The sequence below is a fragment of the Chlorocebus sabaeus genome, chromosome 14, assembly GCF_047675955.1.
Source record: "Chlorocebus sabaeus isolate Y175 chromosome 14, mChlSab1.0.hap1, whole genome shotgun sequence".
In the NCBI taxonomy this organism is placed as follows: Eukaryota; Metazoa; Chordata; class Mammalia; order Primates; family Cercopithecidae; genus Chlorocebus; species Chlorocebus sabaeus.
In genome coordinates, this window is record NC_132917.1 from 50069749 (window position 1) to 50091277 (window position 21529).

General features: G+C 34.2%; 1 protein-coding gene across 20 annotated transcripts in view; it reads right to left on the reverse strand.

Moving 5' to 3' along the window:
- The window catches only part of NRXN1 (neurexin 1), a 1137472-nt gene that overhangs the window by 313678 nt on the left and 802265 nt on the right, over positions 1–21529 (reverse strand). For all 20 annotated transcript variants that reach the window (XM_073022966.1, XM_073022965.1, XM_038006271.2 and 17 more), the window contains one exon: positions 13338–13519. In XM_073022966.1, the coding sequence (XP_072879067.1) occupies positions 13338–13519 (182 nt within the window). The remainder of the gene's footprint in view (positions 1–13337; positions 13520–21529) is intronic.

A 21529-nucleotide genomic window follows, 5' to 3' on the forward strand; every position in this document is an offset into this window, starting at 1 on the left:
TCACAATGACCAGTTACAAATAATCAAATAACCATCAGTCTTGATTTAGGCATTTGGAGGAGGAGCTAGAATTTACAACTTTTTCTTTCCACCTCATGAAATATCTTTGCAATGCCTGTTTTTTAAAGATCAAATGAACACAGTTCTGGAGCCTACACGAGTAGCTGTTTGACCTTACTCTGTGTATTAGGGCTGAAATTTCAACACTGTTTCTCTGCTGATGCCCTATGGGATTTGGAGCCCCCACAGCCTGATTTTATTCCTAATTAACAATAATGAACAGATGACATAATTTTCCTTTGAACACCTCTGTCGGGAAAATGTTCAATCAGCAAGAGCTACAAGCAATAGACAAATTCCCTTTCTCTCACCTCATTTACATACTTAAGTACACAGAGACTCTCCCTGCCTTTAGTTTGGGGGTGCGGTGGGGAGAGAAGTAGGTCAAGTCATTGAGGCTTTATGTGTTAGCTTTAGAATGTGGTGAAGGCTGAAACTTATGGCTCCAACGAGAGTTTCCAGAGTAATGTGGGTTACTTTCATATTCATCACGCATAAGGCCAATACCCTCCTAGCAGTATTAGTTTAGTTCTACATTTAGGCACAACTCACAAAATTGCAAAGATACCTATAATTGTACCCATTAAGAGACTTAAATAGAAAATACTATGTGTTATGTCATGACACTTTGTTGTTATTTAGTGCATTCACATTGAGGGTCACGGAATCTCTGGAATTCCATGTTTAAGGAATATCATGAAACAATACACTACAAAGACTCATTGGTTTCACACTGATAGTTGGGATTTTATAATCATTTGCAAAAGTTGCTGGGCCAGCCTGAAATTTTCCTTTGTACTAAAGAAAAATGAAGCTTTGAAGTCATATACAACTGGTTCAAATACAGGCAGTTATTTACTATCTGTGTGACTTTGGTCAATTTATTTATAATGCAATTTGCTCATTGGTAATACTGAGATAAAATTCATACCTCAATGAATTATTGTGAATATTTAATAAAATATAATTTTATGCTAAATGTTTAGATCAGTGTGTGTTCCACAGTAAGCACTCAGTGCATGCTAAATAGTATTGTTTAGTTACTGTTCTTCTGACTAAGCCAAATAATAGGGTAAGCATGATTTCAGAGGAGGAATTTAACTCTACTTCAGATGATTCACTGATAGTACTTCCAAGCATTTAATATATATTAACTAAAATAATTTTTAAAAACTCAATAAATGGAGAACCAATTTTACCTCCATCAGTTAAGTCAAGTGTTAGACGTTGGCACAGCAGGAGATTAGAGAGAGACAGAGAGAGAGAGACAGAGAGAGAGAGAGAATGGTTAAACTGCCAGGGTAGTGGAGATTGATTATCTCTACATTCCTCATCAATTAGGGAGGATTACTACAGGACAGTTTTTTGTTTGTTTTCATTCTCCTAGTGGATTCATCTCTTCTCATCAAGTCAGGATGCAGGGAAATAAATTACATATGCTTTTATATAGATATTAGAAATAAAAATGATACAGACAGCAGACAAGAAGCATAACTAGACTCAGAGAAATGATCACCTGTGTGTAGTATTTGAACCTGAAGGTGGAGCTAGCCATTAACAAAAGAAAAGTCTTCCTTTCATAAGAAAATAGCACAGGAAAAATGAATCCATTTCATGACAGGCCTCAGCCCTCGGGCCTCTGACTTTTGTTTGCCTCAGGAGGTTGTAAATGGGAAGTCCCAGTAGAACATCACATGCTTTCACCATTATCCTTTGGGACTGTACTTCATACTAAGCTCCAAGGAGAGCAGTTCTGGAGTGAGTGCCTGCATGACAATGGAAAACTACCAGCAGGAGGGAAAGAGAGGCCACAGCCAAAAGTAAAGCAGCAGGAGTTCACTTATTTCTCCATTCACTCAAGTGTGCATTCCTTCCTCTGTAAACCATTACCATGCATCTAGTAAGCACCATGCTAGAGTCTGAAAATACAGACACGTAAAGATACATAGTATTATACCTTTCAGTGACCTTGAAGAGTTTACAATTTAATGGGCTCTAAGGACATATAAAGACATAGTTATAACTACAGTAAGTAACACAATAGGATTAAGAACAAAGTACTACAATAGTACCAAGAAGGGCATAATTAGTCTTGCCCTAGGGGACAAAGGAAGGTTTCACAAATATATAAAATATATAATCCAGGTCTCAAAGATGAATAAAAAAGCACCAGACTAGGAAAAAGAGAAGGACAGGTAGGAATAAGAGGAAGTAGGAGTACTTCAAAGAAAGCAACAGATATGAACAGAGGCACTCTGGAGGTCTCTTTTTGCTGATTCTCATTATTGGTACATTTTTTAAAACTGTGTTTCTCGGCCTTTAAAATTATTTATGCCTCAAACTTACAAATCAAACTAGTCGCAAACACTAGCTAGCTAACCACAAAATCTTTGGGGTAACTGGCCAGTCAGATAACTTCCCGTATTTATTTAACTAGAGAAAACGGTTTATATAACAGATATCTGAAATGCTCCATAATTTACGCAATATGTGGCATACTAAAGGGTAGGGTTGTTTAACTTCATAAAACTTCATTACACAGACAAAAAGGCAGAATTATCCGGTTCAGCCTGATGAGGGACTGTCTCCTGAACTCTCACGTGCATCACAGAAGGCACAGTGGTTAAGCACAGGGATTTAGGGGTCAGACTGACTCAGTTCAGTACCGGTTTTGCAGCTCACTAGCTGTGTGACCTTCATTTCTTCATTAACTTCATGAGTATATTTTTTTCTTTTGAAGTTTTAATGCATATTAGATGGACTTACATATGTAAACTTAGAACAGTTGTGAGATTGTTGGTTGCTTTTATAAAAGCCACGCTTGTACACTGCTTCATAGTTTAAAAACCTTTAAGTGTGCTTTTACACTGTGAGGATTTGAAATATCAGTCTATTTTCTGCGGCTAATGTGCCAGTACAATAAAGATTATGTAGTAAATTATATGGTACTTGAGGTCAGAAGCCATGCCACATCTGACTCTGTATTTCTAGTGTCTTGAAAAGTGCTTAGCACTTAGAAGAAGTAAAGGAGGTAGAAGAGAAAGAAGGAGGAGGAGGAGGAGGAGGAAGTTTTATTAAGAACATATATTAAAGAGTGAATGTGTGTGAGGTAGAGTGTGGATAGCTGAAGATGAGGCTGGAAAATAAGCCTAGGTGGTGCATATATTAGAGGTCCAGCTAAGGAAGCTGGCCTTTGAAGTATTTGCAGTAGGTCACTGGTTCACTATCAGAACTAGACTCTTGCTTCAAGATACCAATCTATAAATAGGTAACACATAAATTGGAAACATGCTGATCGTTAGCTCATATATGTACCTCTAACCCACCCAAAACACATTTAATATAAACTGGCTTCTGATATTACCCTTAACCTGAGCAGCACCTACCTATTGCCATTGAACATTTTCAGAATACACATAGACAGTTTAAGTTGGTAGAACTTCTCAGAATCCAAAGATTATTTCAACAAATACTGATTGCTCACTTGCTAAATTCTAGGCTCATGCTGGGTTCTAGGAATACTAAAGTGCACGAAATAGATAAAATTCCCTGCTTTCGTAACACTTGCTGCTCGGCATCATGCTGTTCAGTATGGATGAGCATTTGCCATCAAAGTTTAAATACTTTAACCTAATTCCAACTTCTGTCTGATTCATAAAATTGCCAACAAAAAATGGAACAGTGCACAAAGACTGCAAAAAAAAAAAAAAAAAAAAAAAAAAGGAAGTTTTTTGTTGTTGTTGTTGTCATTTTGCCATTTTTTTCCAGATATTTGACTTCGCTTTGTCCTGGAGAAGTAAATTACTAAGTGTCTGTGTCTAAATTTTAATAAACAAAAATTAGTTTCTCCTCATATGCTATTAAATAAGCATTGGGAAAAATGCTTGAAGAATACTATGAACAGGTATCAAATTGACAGCCTGAACAGAGAGCCCATGCCCATTTCTGACCAGCCTTGCTACCAGGTGAGAGGTGAAACACACCCTTACAGAGCTGTGGGAGAAAATGGGTGAAAGGACTGATAGAGTACCAGGATTTGTGCTTTTTTTTTCCCCACTAATGAGCAGCCCATAAGTGAGCAAAATTACTGCTGAAAGTGGGCAAATATTATCAGCCAGGTATGTCTTGAACTAAAAGAGGTTGAGAACCACCGTAACTAAACATTTGAAGTCAGAGGTTGAAATACCACAATTTTATTTTATAACAATCATTCTGGTAGCAGTGCAGAGGATGGATTAGAAAGGGAAGATGCTGGAGGCAGAGAGATTAGTTAGAAGGCGATTGCAACAGTTCAAGAAGAGGTCATTAAACTAAGGCAATAATAGTGGAATAAAAAGCAAGTAGATACATTCTAAAATTGCTGTTCAATAGACAAGCCAGTAGCCATATGCTGAGCATTTGAAATATGGCTAATATGATCAAGGAAATGAATTTTAAAATGTATTTAGTTTTAATCAAGTTTGATGTAAGTTTTAAAGATACTCAAACTTTTAAGTATGTTTAAAGTAATTGAGTGTGTGAATCTACTTTTACAACTGTAGATATAATAAAATATAAAATGCTTCTGACGGAAAATTTAGATTCTGAAATGAGAGGTGTTGTTGAGCATAAAACACACATTGGATTTCAAAAGCTTATTATGAAAAGATAATAGAAAATATATTAATAATTTATATCATTTATATATTAAAATAATATTCTGTGCATATTGAGTTAAAATATATTCTCAAAGTTAACTGCATTTAGTAAAATTAATTTCATCTTTTTTTCCTTTTATATGAGTAGTAGAAAATTTAAAATTACAAACATGGCTCATATATTTCTGTTCGCTGGTATGGGTTGAGAGACATGTTAGCAATTTGATGACAAACTGATTAGATTGTAAAGGCAAGCACGGAGTAAAAGATGTCAAGGATTTAGCCGTGATTGTGTAGATGAGGGTGTGGTTAGGAGATGATGAGTTCAGTTGTTAATGTGGTTAAGTTTCAGATGCCTACGAGACACTCAGGTAGAGAGGCTGAGTAAGCAGGTGGAAATATTAGTATGGTAGTGAGAGAAGCCTGGGATGGAGATATGTCTTTGGGAGTGAGCAGTCAGCACTTATTTGATAGCTAAAAGTCAGAGTAAAATTTTAAGTATATGAAGATAGCCTTTTTCCGTAAGGCCAAAAGTCTTACTAATCAATTAAGTTTGATCTTTCACCAAACTTTTTTATTGTCTGTTAATCATGAATTTCCATTCTTTATTGGGCAGGAAGGATTTAAGAGATAAAATTCTAGGAGAAAGTACTTTTTCCTCACAGGAAGAGGCCACCATTAAAGCATTTCCTTAGAAGCCTAGTTACAGTGTGATCTTCCAGGGCAGTTGAGCGTCCCCCATTCAGGGCTATGCTTCACTGGCAAAAAGGTTAGACAGTTATCCAGTTTGTTTTGATGAGGGGAGGAGCCTCCTCTGTGTTGTCGATATAATAATTCCTAGTTCTAGTCTAGCACACCATCTCCTAGAGTAACTCCTAGAGACATCACAAATTGTTTTCATCAAAAGAATTTTCTCAGACCCCATAAAAGTTATGTCTAGTCCTCTGATTCTAATTTATAATTTGGATTATTTATGTCTACTATTAACTTGCGTACCCCCTATCTATGCACCTAGATTATTTCCTTCCATTGTTTAAATAAACTTGTTCAGGTCTACAGTGGGCCAGCATCAGCATTAATAGGATTCTAATGCCATAGAATCACCATCATCTTGTTTTCTGGTGTTTGGCTGACATATTTTGCCATGCTGTTTCTATTTTTTAACCACTACCGCCATGCATTTTGCTTATGGCTTACAGTGGGGTTTTTTTGTGTGTAATAAAAGCAATTTTCCTGATAATTGTGCAAATGACCCATATTCGGTATGTATTCCCCAAACTAGTTCTTAACCCTCAAGAATATCTTTGTTTCGTTTTTTCTTTCATCAATCTATACTGTGTTTAGAGTTGTGCAAAGCCTCCTTAATAACGTGCTTGCATATAGTTTAAATTACTGCTCCTCATTTCTTCCTGAGACACATAGACTCTGTCTGGATCATAAGAGTGAACATATTGGATATGTTCTAAGTACAGGAGTTCTTAACCATTACTTCTCTTGAAAATTTCATAATAACCTAACTAAGATGCTCCTGGATTCCTAAGCCAGTATAAGATTATAAATGTTTGCTCTTTTAGGCTTCTAAATTATGGAGAAATTGGTTACACAGCAACTAAGCACATACATTATAAATTGCATTATAGGTGATCAATATTAATGTGTTTATTTTGCCTAAAATGTTTCTTGAAGGTATGCTCTTGAAAAATAGTAGCTATAGAAGAAATTGAGGTATAGTCAGTAGTCAGAAAGAATTCAACAAGAAGTTCCTTGTTTTGACAGCCTGGCATCAGAAACAGGGTTTGCTAAAGCCGCTCATCGCTGGCTAACTTAGAATAGATTTGAAGCCATTCTGTAAAATAGCCTGGGGCCCACCACAAAGCAGTGGGTCCAAAGGAGTAGTGATCACAGGATGGAGCAGAATCAATGGACCTGATTTTCTCCAGCTAGGTAATGCCCTAGGAATTGTTTCTGCAACTCTTCCAAAGAGATTCCCGAGACCTAACTTCTTTCTGCTAGGTTAGGAGGTGAAAAGATCCATGACCAACCCTGAAAACACTCACGATTTGGAAAAAAAAAAAAAACTGTTAAATGACTGAGTCGAATCTATATAGTGAGAGAGATTGGGAAGAAATCTTTTGAACAGGAATTAGAAATAGAGAGATAACAAGAAGCTCATTTCTCAAAAAAGTTAATACGTTTCACTGGAGTTGAAAGATAAGTAGAAAAATGTGAAAAATGGACATGAAAAGGGAAAGAGATTAAAATGCTGAGGACATTAAATTTTAGGTACAGAATTTGCCTTTACCTATATATAATTGTAGAGGCATCAATGTGTTTTAACAAAGGAATAATATGATCAAAGAACCAGATTAGCAAATTAACCTGACATAAGTATAAAAAATGGATAGAAAAGTACTCAGAATGGAGACAGAAGGATAGCTGAGAAGGTGAGGCAGCAGTACAAGCCTCTAAGTGGTAAGTATGTGAACTAAGAAGAGGCTAGAAATAGCTGTTTTGTTCTCATTTCCTAAATTTCACAGCAATAGAATTACAGATGAGGAAATAACTCTAGAATTCTAGAAACCAAAAACATAGAGACTAAATGACACACTAAAGATGATGATCAGTAATTAGAAGTTGAGAAATTGAATTAACTTTCAAGGAAAATGGATGAAGGCAGGAATCTGTATTGATTCATTTGCCTCTCCTACGCCACACATAATAAACTATTTAGCACTTAAGTCAATAGAAACGTGACCATCACTTCTCACATTTTCCCCAAAAATGACTTTTACACCTCAGAAGTTTGGACAGTAATTTTACAACACATGGTGAAAAGGCATCATTTAATCCATCTTTGGAAATTCTAGTCAAATAAGCCACATGTTCTCTAATTCATATAAGAGGTAGGAAAGCTATCTCATGACATAGGAATAGAAAAAATAAATAAATGAATGTAAAAGAACTAGGAAAGCAAAACCAAGCAATAGATATACTCCATCCAATTTACAGAATTGAATCTGAATGCTATATGGCAAAGTGAAACTTCTATAAAATCAGTGAATCTGTTGGTTAGAAACAGCATTTCAGATGGAACATAATTTCAATTCAAGAAAAGCCTGAGGGGAAATAATTAGGTTTACCTTGTTGATATAGGTGTGCATCTACATATAATTATTGACTTAAAAATACATTTCTGAATCAAATCTTAATAGAGCAGTTAGATAAATAATGTATAATAGAGAGAGGCAGAGAAAGATGAGAAAGACTTGACACGTCACCAATATTGGTGTTACTTTGAGACATGTAATATTTACTATAAATACACTGTTTCTAGTCTACACTAAAACCAATGATCAAAAGGCATATTTCCAAATCAAAATCAATTAAGAGCTTGGTTTCAAAATAAGGCTTCCGGCCCAGCAAAGTACAAAGAAGCAACACTTAAGGCAAATATGTGCAACAACTCACTCATCAAATTTGCAATGCTCTTTTATGCTCCCAAGATGAAAGGATTTCAAAAAACACTCTTCACTCATCCTCTCCTCCACCCTCAATGACATTTTCTCTGGTCAGAACCAATACACATGTTAATATTTGTGGTAGAGAATGCATCCACATTTATAGTAACTTTCTTCTGTCAGAGAAGCATTAAATAATTTCCAATTGACATCACTAAACTGATATATGAAGGGGTTTCTCTAGAAGTGACAACATTGGTAAAATTTCTAGATATATCTCATAAAATAAAAAAACTTGAGCTCAATTTTTGCTTATTGCTTCTAAGAAATTATTTAAGTCATTAACAGTTAAATAATCCTCGACACATCAGTAACTTAAACATGTCTTGTGTAACACTTCACAGTTTGCAAGTTATTTCTTTATATTCTTTATCTTAATAATCTATTATTTGTTAACTGTTCATACAAATACTATACAAATAAGAAAGTTAAAACTATAAGGAAAAGAGATGAAAAAATACCAAGACAGAAAAATACCAAGAAATACCAGTCACTTGGTGACAAAATGTTTGCTATAAATCATCTAAGTTAACTGGAACTCAGCTAGCTTGTTCATTCATTCATCCAACAAATATTTACTGAGGTAGTTACAAAACAGCCAGCTCATTTATTTTTGTATCCGCAGAGCCTAACATAGGCCTGGGTCATATCAGGGGCTAAATAAATATTTCTGGAGAGGTTTCTAGCATGTACTGAAGTAAATGATGAAAAGTCACATTCCTGTATTATTTTTCTTTTTTTTTCTCTTTTTCATTTCTTTTCTTTTTTTTTTTTTTTTTTTTTTTTTTTTGAGACAGAGTGTTGCTCTGTCACCAGGTCGGAGTGCAGGGGCACGATCTTGGCTTACTGCAACCTCCACCTCCCAGGTTGAAGCGATGCTCCTGTCCCAGCCTCCCAAGTAGCTGGGAATACAGGCATGCACCACCACGCCCAGCTAATTTTTGTATTTTTGGTAGAGATGGGGTTTCATCATGTTGGCCGGGTTTCATCATGTTGGCCAGGTTTCATCATGTTCTCCACCTCCTGACCTTGTGATCCGCCAGCCTCAGTCTCCCAAAGTGCTGGGATTACAGGCGTGAGCCACTATGCCCAGCTATTTTTCTTATTAATCATCACCATTATTATAAATCATGTTCTCTGCTACAATAAATAAGGCAATTATTAACAAAAAATAATCATTCATCCAACTAAAATTTCACCATAGACTTTCTTTAAACTACCAATCTCCATAATCAATTCTTAGTTGAAGATTTCTGAAAACATCCTTTAAGATTTGAAGCTTCTCAATAATATGGCTGCTTATATCAAGTTCTATAATTTTTCTGTATTGTAATCAGGAAGCTGGAGGACTTTCTCAGAGTTATATAGAAATTAAAATGTCTGTCACTTTACTTGACCTGTTAAATAATTGAAGATCTACACTCATCCTAAGCCACAGTATTTTCAATGTATAATTCATTAAAGCTATTAAATCTTTCAGAAAATATTTATTGAGCACTATTATTCTAGGTACTATACTAATTAATTGCTCTTCACTTCATGTCTTATCTTCCCCTTACCCCTTCATAAAACCTTAAAAATTTCAATAGTAATATTATATGCCTTTGAGGTTAACAGTGGTAGCATTAAAATTAATATGACAAAAAAATTCATCTGTCAAACTGGGCCACCTAATTCAAAAACCATTTTATTCCAAGTTGTTATGTCTTTAAGAGTACAGTTAATCAAACTTTTTTAAAATTCAACATTTTTATTCTGAAAAATTGGATGACAAACCATGTCAAATATTCAAATCTTCATTAAAATTATATGCCAATCAGATTTTTAAAATATCTAATTGAAATAGTATTATATATTTCAGCAATGATGGAGCATGTCTTAATGAATGCAATCAACTTTCTAATTTATTGGCTCACTCTATCAAATAAGGATGAAAATAATATTTTTTAATCTGATCAGTATATAGTTTATACTTCGCTGACTTTGAAGGCTTACACACAAATTTTTCTTGCAGTTTAAGGGATAATGACTAGGTCTAACTTTTATAGATAAAAATGTATCATCGATAGTATAGCACCAATTAGATTTATTTCTAAGTCAGTTATATTCACAAACCTAAATCATAAAGCAATAATCTAGAATTTATAAATCTTATTTTTCCTTTTAAATTTCAATCATGAAAGAAGTAGAACAATTTATTTGGGAAAACCAAAATGGACTCAAAGGTACCTAAATAATTTGATAAAACAGCCTTTGAATATTCTCAAATCTACATATTAAGAACAGTTCTGTTTCTATCACCCACAGGCATTATCTTGTGTCCCTTTGCACTTTCTTTGTTCCTTTCTTCCCTCCCTTTATTTCATACTTTCTTCTTTCTTTCCTTCCTTCCTTCTTGCCTTCCTGTCTGGTTTTCCTTTTTTCTTTTAATTTCTAATTCCTCTTTCTTTTATTATTCCATGCACCCAACATTTTGGGAAAGAGCTGCAGGTAAACTTAGGTAGTAAAAAGAAAACCACTGGTCTTGTGTTAATTTTGATTATATGTTTAAAACATACAAAAAGGCCAGGCACGGTGGATCATGCCTGTAATCCCAGCACTTTGGGAGGCAGAGGCAGGTGGATCACCTGAGGTCAGAAGTTCAAGACTAGCCTGGTCAACATGGTGAAACCCCGTCCCTACTACATATACAAAAATTAGCTAGGCATGGTGGTGGGCACCTGTAATCTCAGATATTCCGGAGGCTGAGGCAGGAGAATAGCTTGAACCCAGGAGGCGGAGGTTGCAGTGAGCTGAGATTGTGCCATTGCACTCTAGCTTGGGCAACAAGAGCGAAACTTCATCTCAACAACAACAACAACAACATGGAAAGAAGTGACTTATCTCTAAATAAAAGATTTGTTGAGTCTCTAATGTCTAATCACCTCTTCTAGGCAATGGGAGAAAGAAAATTTTACTTGACCAGATTTGAAATAAGACTGAGTCCCATTAGTTGATAAGGAGTGGGTAGGGCTGACACACAACAGTATTTGGGAAGCCCAGGAGGACATGGTTTACTAGCAAGGGAGATTTTGAAGATACCAAGTCCAAGAGAAAGGGTGTATAGAGACATGCACTGAATCCAAAGAGAATGACCAGGCAAGACCGAGAGGAGATTCAGAAAGAAGAAGGCCTTCACAGTGCAGCTATCAGAAATCCATGGCTGGTAAAGGAGATATGGAGGGTATTGCGCTAGAATGGATGCTGAGAAAGTCAATTATTTACTTATGATAGGACCCTGAGACCACATTTGACCAGCACTAGAAAGAAATACCTATTTTTGTAGTCTAAAACTTTTTGACCATAAAATAAACAACAGTGGTTTGAGTAATTCAATAACATAGCCCCTTGTGACTTGAGAGTGATCATTGTAGAACCTTTTCTCAGAGTAAAACTGTAATTGGTTATGGATCAATAAGTAATTTCTTTTAGAAGGAAAAGACTCTTGTTTTCATTTTTATTTATTTATTTTTTGAAGTAGCAAAGCTCTTAAATCAGAACTGAGCACATACATTTTGAAAGTTGAGATTGCTCTAAGCAGTAAGATTCCTTACTGTACTAGTAAAATGTATCTTAACTGATCATTTATTTATGATGCCGTAAAAATCCAGATGCTCTTAATTTTGATTGTTATAAATTTGCTAAAAGGCACCTGAAATTACTTTCCAGGGTTCCCCTTTTGACAACTACATTTTAAATTGAAATTTTACTGTGGTTCAATAATGGCTGTGCTGAGGGGTTTTGTTGTGTTTTTCAAGATTACCAATGAATTCAGCCCTTGTGGTCAGTGTAAACTCCTACACAGCTTATTGGAAATTCCAGAATTCTAAGACAAAATTAAGATTAAGAAAACAGTTTAATAAAAACAGAGAATGAAAAACTTGTAAAAGTTTGTGCTAATGTACTTTGGTGTTTCATGTTTTTCTTAATTATTTTAGAACTAGTACCCAATGGCCACATTCTAACAGGAAAGAACACGATGACCTAGTCAAATGTCCTTTGGAGCGTGAGTACTGATAGAAGGAGAACTTACAGGGATAGACAAAACAAAATAGAACAAACTTCCATGGTTGCTTAATGCATGGGAAATAAAATGAATCTCAAGGATAAAAAAGAGGATGGGGAGACTTACATGCTCCTTCTGAAATCTTCTAAAAGATATATTTTAGACCAAGAACTATGATAATAAGAACCCTTTAGAAAAGTTTTTGAATGTGTGACACACTATGATTTTTGGATATATCAATAAAATATTAATACCTCTTAACAATAAAAGACACTGTGCTTCTTTACAAATAATGTGAGAAAATGAAGATTTAAAGAGTTGCAACCATACTCATTAATAATTTTTAAAATGCAGAGAAAGAAGAGAGGTCCCTGAACCCTATAGTTAATTATGGCAACTTTCAAAGGAAAATGAAGCTTTTCATTCATGACTACTCTTTGCCATCTATTATACACTGAGTAAATTACTGTGGGAGGCTTACAACTTAGAGAAAAGAGAATGGGCCCAGGATATAAGTAGTAATTATGAATCAAAATATATTTTCCTGACACTTATGTATCAAAATGGCACAGAAACAATCTTTTTGCCATCTTCTTTCACATCCCCAAATACCTTAAAGTATCCTTTCCTTCCTTTTATTTCATGTAGCTTCAGATAAGTACTTTCTCTAGTGAGCAAAGAAATAAAGACAGAATCCAGATCTCTGCATGTCACCAGTATTACAACCTCCTGCTTCCAGCCAGATGGTATGGTATCTCCTCCTGGGCAATAACTTATTTTATTCATTTGGCAAGTCTGCCTAAAGACACGAAAATCACTCCAAAAATTTTTTTTAAATTATTTTGAACACAGAATTAACAGGAATTCACACCCCCCAAAAAAAGTTTGCATTGCAAAGAACGTGATTAACAACAGCAATAGGTATGTGGTCTTATTTCCTCTAGATTGGATTCATATTTCCTATAACAAAGTACTGGTTTCTGGGGGAAGGAAGCATCCAAGAGGCAAAATTATAAATTCTTTACAAAAAGTTAACAGTAAAAAGTAAAAGCTGAATCTTATTCAAAAAGTACTTACTATATGCAGTTCTAGGTAGTCACCCAAGCCTGAAGAACTGTCCACTCGCACCAATACAGCTTCTTTCTGAACAGTGCTAAACCCTATGGCCAGTCTGTCTGCTCGTGTACTGGGTCGGTCATTAGGAGGCCACTTATACGTGATTTGTCCACCACCTTTGCTAAAGATATATGTTGTCCCAGCTGGAAAACAAAAAACAAAACCAATTAGTCCAAATACATCAAGTCTGCACATTAGCAAGGCATGTTATATTGATATATCAGTACAGTATCAACTCTACACACAAAACTATGGCAAAGCAAATTATAGATTTCAATCAAATGTGCTCAGGAAAGTGGACTGAGTTGTTCTAAAAGAAACAGAGAGGTAGCTCAGTTTTTAATACACTGATTAAATTTACCAGCAGTTGTCTCAGAACAAATAGTAGGTTACTGTGTTTTCCATGGAGTTGGACAAGAATGGAATGGAATAAGGCTTTATTTCTTCCTGCCAGTTTTTAAGAAATAGTTTCATAGAAAACATTGACTGGATGCTTCCAAAAAGCAATAGCAACATATATCAACTTGGTATTGAAACAGGAGCTGCATGCAGATGTGACAGGATCATACAGCACCGTGGAGAAAGTCGCAACAAATGTGCTAGGAATATAACTTTTATGGAAAAAGGATCTACTTACATGTGACAGATAACTAATGGATGAACAGCCACAAGCCCCAGTAGCCATGTCAAGAAAATACAGCTAATAGATCTCATCCCTAAAAGTCAAGTTTTACTTAACAAGCAACATCTAGTAGCTGTCAAACTATTCAGAATCATAAAAAGACCCTCATCCTCTGCCACCCCAAGGTGAATACAAGCTTTATAGCACTGAGAATAATGTCACGGACTCATTCTGTGAGTGTTCAAGTTTTACCTTATGGTGGTCTTGTCAGTAAATTATCCAGCTTAATTGAAAAGAGTTGTTTTCAAACCAATTTATTCAGCATTTGATATAGTTTGGCTCCGTGTCCCCATTCAAATCTCATCTGAAATTGAGATAATTTCAGATCCTCATGTGTTGAGGGTGGGGCCTGGTGGAAGGTGATGGGATCATGGCGTGGCTTTGCCCATGCTGTTCTCATGATAGTGAGTTCTAACAAGATCTGATGGTTTCATAATTCCTTGACATTTCCTCCTACACACACTTCTGTCTCTCCTGCTGCCTTGTGACAAAAGTGCCTGCTTCCCCTTCTACCATGATTGCAAGTTTCCTGAGGCCTCCTCAGCCTTGCAGAACTATGAGTCAATTAAACCTCTTTTCTTTATCAATTACCCAGTCTCAGGGAAGTTCTTTATAGCAGTGTGAAAACAGACTAATAGAGCATTTGATGCACTAAAGTCTTACCTCAATGCATCATTCAATGGCCATCCACTTTGTTTCTATTCTTTTGAGGGCCTGGATAGAACCAAAAGGTGAAAAAAGAATGGATTTTCTCTCTTTCTTCTCCTGACTGCTTAAAATGGGACATTGTTCTTTCCCTGCCTTTGCAGCTTCTTGTTCTCATGCCTTCAAACCTGGACTGAAATCTACATCATTGTTTCTCCAGTTCTCAGTCCTATGATCTATACCCATAGTTTTTCTGGTTCTCCAACTTGCAGACAGCAGATCATATATGACTTGATCATATATACATGATCATACATAATAAGAGAGAATATTAAACATCTTGTATTTATAGAAAAATATCTGGTACCAAGAGTAACATCTATGTGCAAAAGTTGTGTGTACAGCAGTATGTTTTCAAGATACCTATACATTGAATTGCTATGATTACCAAATTTATCAGTTAAATGGAGATGACCTACTATCACATTTGTGTACATTTAATTAAACAGCTGACAATATTGATTTTGTGGCCATTTTTGGAGGCAACTCTTCTTTGTTTTCAGTTACAGACATTTCCATAGGCCTTTGAGAAACTCCAAAGACCTCTGCAATATGCATAGTGTACCTGATGCTTAAATAGGCCTTGGTATATAGACCTCTTCCAGAAAACATGTTAGGAGAAAATTGAATGCAAAAGTGATAAACAAGAATACTGTTAAAATGCAAAGGTATAGAGGCTGTGCCCTTCTCTATTAATTTTTGTGGATACCAATGCATGAAAATAGCTTATCTCTTTCAAGTGAGAAAAGGTAAACCATATTTCAAAGGTACCAGTCAGTGCACAAAGAAAATTCAGAATATACAGAGTATATATCAGAAATGCTTGGGCTTTCCTGAGCCACTTATGTTCTACAGCATCAGAAGCTTGTTCATCATCATCTTTATAGGCAAGTACTATTTGAGAAATATTTTTCTGCCTGGTAACTTTTGCAAATGATTAAGTATTAACTTTTCTAGTGAAGCCTATTGTTGATAAAAAATAGGACAAGAACATATAAAAGTGGAGATGGCTTTAAAAGGAGGACGTAGTGGTTACCTCTGAGTGCTGATACTTAATAATTAATTTATTTTCTGTTTTTAAATTAACTTTGTTCTCTAATGACTATATATAATGTGAAATAAGAAACATATTCAAAACTAGAGATCCTATTTAATGATATAAAACAACACAAATCTAAGAATTCCGATGGTTTCAGAATTATAAGTGTGAGGTAGGCATTACAAAACAACATTGCATAGTAATTTTTAACTTTAAAAATAACATTCACAATTAAAAAAAATTCTTATCTCCTTATGTATGGAACATAGGGCAGACATTACTTCCATGCTATATCTGAGGAAATTTAGTCATAAGGATTAACATGCGATCTAAAGTTGCAAACTTGATTAATTGGCAGAGTTGGTATAAAACCCATATCCTCACTCCTATTCCAGTATATATATATATATATATATATATATATATGACAGAAATATTTCTGTTATCATAACCAGGCAGTCAAGAAAAAGTTAACTGGATGTCAGTCTGAATTTATCAAGGCCAACTGTTTTCATATTCTAATGTCTTATATCCATAAAGTGACATTTGCTCTTCATTATCATATACTTTCTTTTCACCTCATGATACTTTTAAAAAGAGAAAAATAACATGTAAATGTAAAATGACAGAACATTTAATATATGTAGATTAACATTTAGTTGGGGTGCACTTCCCAAACCTATGAAACTACAAAAGTTTCCAGCTCAGTTACAGAACTTGTGGGTAGTAATTTGAAGGTTTATATTCTCAGTAAGGTAAGTGTCACAGTATAAATACCATTACTCAAGATTTGATTTCATCTCAGATTTTAACCTTTTTCAGTGAATGTAAAACTTGATGATTACAAAGAGATTAGCTAACCTGTCCTGTTTAGAATGACTTTACAGTTTTTTAGGTTTCACCAAAACAAAGCAAAAAAAAAAAAATTGCAACTACTGTGTGTCAAACATTGTCATTATATCTAGTTTCCTTTTTTTCCCACCAGATATATCCAGAAAGCAGTCTTTCTTAATTTTTCTTCTGTATACATGGTAGTGCATTGTATTGTACTAATCAGCACAATTTTATAAGCAAGAAAATTAGATATCCAGTCCTTCCTCAGCTCTCTTCTATATACTTTTATAAGCACTCTGGCTTTTTTTTTTTTTTTTAATTAACTTTGCATCAAACTTTACAAAATCTCCTATATTCTTAAAGCCCTCTTTTCATTGAGCTAGAAAATTACTCTCACAATCAAATATAGTAAGTTAGATTGTTTAAAGTTTCAAAATCTATCTCCTTTAACACACATCTTTCTGAACCAAGGACATGTTGTACTTACTGAAGCAGAATAGCTTAGAGATTAGAATGTAAACTCTAGACTCAGAGAGATCTGGGTTCAAATTCCAACTGTGTCATTTGCTAGCTACGTGAACTTGGTAGCCATTTATTCTTTAATGGGATTCCTATTTGAAAAAAAGATGGGGATAGCAATACTATCTTATAGAGCTCTATCAGAATTAAATGAGATATTACAAAGTAACATTTAGTCCATTTCCTGGTATATGATAAAAGCCTAATAAATTTTAGCGAGAATAGGTGTCATGTATGAGGGCAGTTGTGTGTGTGTGTTGTAAAAATATAAAATAATGAACACTGTAACATTGTTTTATTTTAATATGAAAGCCTTTTAAAAAGTTGGACATATTTCAAAGTTGTGTCCAAATCAAATGACTTTCAAAAATGACATTTCTACCTTGTAATTTTTATTAATCTTTTCAATATTTCATAGCATGGATTAGAACTTTTATGTAAACTCATTATATTATTATTTATGTTCGGTAATAGTTGACAATGGAAGGGATATTAAATTGTATCACATGGGAGCTTTCATGAGAAAAAGAATATTAGTTCATCACCATAAAACATCCAGCATAGTAAGATTTATAGCATAATGCAAAAAAAAAATCACCTGACCATTACATAAAGACCAAACTTACAAAAAAAAAAAAAAAGAAAGAAAAAACCTGCTAGCTAGCTTTTTAAAAATTTTATCTTTAAAGAAACATGTTTTATTTTACTATATAAGTGAGTTAAATATGCAGTGGTAGTTACATCTTAATCACAGTTCCAGTATAGAGAGGAACTTAGAGGAATGTGTCACCTTTATTATTTATGCATGTTTCTACATGGCAAACACTACCACATCAGTACCATGTCTACTAACGGATTTACTGCAAATTAACCTTGCCATCCATCAGATCACTGAATGTATGAATGACTGAAATTTAAAGTGGTTTTCAGCCATCTCCACATTTAAGCTGTGCAGCAAGCCTCTATTACTCACTCTAAATTCATTCACAAAGTTGGCTCTATCAGACACGAATTTAGCAATGTCAACATACTTTACACTCCAATAAATGTTTGTAAAAAATATACATGGGCTCCCATATCTCTTGCTTAAACTGCCTGTGATGTTATAATAAGGGAATATTTTTAGATCTTATTGAACATGCTATTTACATATAGGGCTCTCTCCCCTTCCGTTCTTTCTTGCCAACTGTCCCTTGCCTATACGTGCCCACTTCAGCCTCACGTCAATTCTGCGAAGGCTAACATTTTCCCTTACATAGACTGAACATTTCTGAAAAGGGAAACCAATCAGCATGTACAGGTACGCTCAATTATTGGTTGCTCTGGATCCTTGCTACATGAACAATAATATAATTAACTTTGGAGTAGATTAGCTTCTAACTCATAACATAAGTATATGAATAAAAGGTTACATTTTGAAAGCCTATAATTCTTCAAATATCATCTTGTAGCCAACACGAAAAATTCAGGCAATTATGTTTCTATTAATAAATGTAACAGGGATATAACACTTCCTTCAGTGAAAGTTTACAGTAAAAGCCAGGTAGTCAGATGAATATTAAAAGTAAAGCATTTATAAGTAAGGGGAACCTTTATTCTTTCTACAACCTTTTCCAGATGCTGTTGTTAATTTGAATTTTTCTGGACAATTTCTATCTATATGGAGGAATTCTTTGGCTTAAAGTTCATAAAAAGCAAAAGCACTGAGACCACATTGTATGCAAAAAGAGTTTTAGATCAGGGCAACATTTCTAAACTGATGAAACAGAATCTTAACAATCACTAAAACAATAACAAGTAAATACACTTTATTTTCTTTCTGAATTATTGTAAGTTCTTTGTAGAATCATAAGGAATTATTTCATGAAACTGAGCACTATAGGTTCTTAGTTCCTAAAATTTCATATAGGCATATGAAAAATTCAGAAAAAGTGAACATTATCTTAGGAGAAATTAATGGAATCAAGTAATGAGTTTCTACCTATAATATGTAACCACTTCTAGATTTAAAAATTAATTACTATAATTACTAATATTGAGAAGTAAGACACAGCCCTTAATGTTACATATGCATGTAAGGGTGCAAAGACAAAGATGCTAGGAAAAGAAAAAGAAAATATGGACTATATATCATAAATTAAGACTTCTGGTGGGAGGGGCAGACAACAGAATTGGCAAATGTGTTATAACTAGCTAAAGAGACTGGAGAATTAGACAGATTTTTAATCATACATATTTGAGAAAGAGAATGGGTATGTTCTTTACAAATGAAAGAAGGCAAGAAACATGGCATGTCACAGAAATGGTTTAGACACAGGTCCCATATTCTCAATCAGGTTGAAACAAAAAACGTCCAGAAGAATTTAGATAATTCCCAAATAACGAAAGCTTTTTGGAAATAGTTAAGGATGATATTCAAGACAGCAACATAGGTCAACAGATAAAAAGTTACAATTAGATAAGAAGAATCAGTTCTGGTGTTTTGTTGCACAGTAGGGTGACTATGGCTAATATTACTATATTGTAAATTTCAAAATAGCTAGGAGAGAGGATTTGAATGTTCTAACTACAAAGAAGTGATAAATATATGAGATGATGAAAGTGATAAACATACTGATTCGATTTTTATACCATATGTACATGTATTAAAACATCACTATAAGTGTGTACAATTATAACATGTCAACAAAAACAAAACACAATAAATAAATTTCAAAAAAGAGAACAATGGGAAGTTTGTCATATATAGCAAGTTATATATTCTGTCAAAACTCTAGACTAAAGCATTTTTTAACTATTAAATTTTGTATTAAATAAAATTAAATTATTAAATTTAAAAAAATAGGTTGTTGACTACTTATTAAGTCGAATGAAAACTGAGCAAGACAGGGAGACTCAAACTTGTGAGCACACGATTTTCTTTCATTGGAATTTTACGAAAGTGATACTGCCTAGGGTCACTGTGCACACACTATTCCACCAAACACCAACCATAAATTTCGTTCAAGTTAATCCAAAAGATTCTTGAACTCTTGCAAATCAGACACTGTCATACCTTCAGTATCCATGAGGACTCATTAGGTGTTAACAATTAATGTTTTCCAAATTTTTAAGGGGATCAAAGGAGGGTGAACCAGCTAGAATCCACAGTAGACGTGGGAAGTCTGAAAGCAGAAGAGTATTCCTCTTCAATGAGCCAGCCCATATGAGATTAGGCTCTAACCCAGCCAAGATGCCATTTAAGAAAACAATTGTGTGTGTTTACGCAACAAGAAAATTTAATCAAAATAAAGCAATTGAGAAAATGAAATAACTAAAAGTTATTGTGATTCCTATGAGGTCAAGAATCATTTCTCTCAAATATAATTTCAATAGTAATTATGCACTTCATTAAAAACGTATTTGCCTCTACCTATTGGCCCAAAACTTTTCTCTAATAAAAATGTGTGATGTTTATAATAAGAGTATGCTACATGAAAATAAAGTATTCATTCTTCTAAAAACAAGTGTACAGCACTTTAATAAGGGAAATAATTATTTAAAATGTAAATAGATCCATGGCTCACCTATCTTGTCAATATCTTAGACATTTATTCAGAAACACTACCAATAGCAGCAAAGGCTGCACACTGGAAAATCAAATAGACACCATTCACATAGAATGAGATGTTAATGACGTTCATTGGTGTAGTATAAAACTATGACTCTACATAATCGATGATCAATGATTGATAGAGATTGTGCTGATTTGAATAAGTTATTCTCTCTTTTTTCTGACATTATAAGGGCATTAACTAAAATAGAAAACATTTCTAAGCCTTCCTATCTCTTGGTTTGCTGATAAGTGCCAACTCTGTGAAAGGAGCTATGAATATAAATTCAAAAACAGCCTTTTCTCTTCAGCAGATAGGATCTGTGCATTAAAGGTAAATAAATATCAGGGCAAAATAGTTTGTGTGAGATGCCAGACAAATGGTGGTGTTTTGTTGCACAGTAGGGTGACTATGGTTAATATTATTGTACTGTAAATTTCAAAATGGCTAGAAGAGAGCATTTGAATGTCCTAACCATGAAGAAATGACAAATATATGAGTATTTGACAAATATTTGACAAATATGTGGTATTCAAACATGTCATCATCTGTTTTGTATTTTTAAACTGTCTTTTAAGAAGGTAATAATATTAAAAGCACTGGTTAATGAAAACCTTAAAATTATCTGAAAAAAAAGATAAGAAAAATCTGTGTGTGTGTATATATATATTTTTTTTTTCAGGTCAAAGTCATGTAAGTAGTTGAATAGTTTGAAATAATGTTCAATCCAATGAACACTATTTTTAAAAATGTATGCAGTAAGTGGTCCACTTAGTGGTAT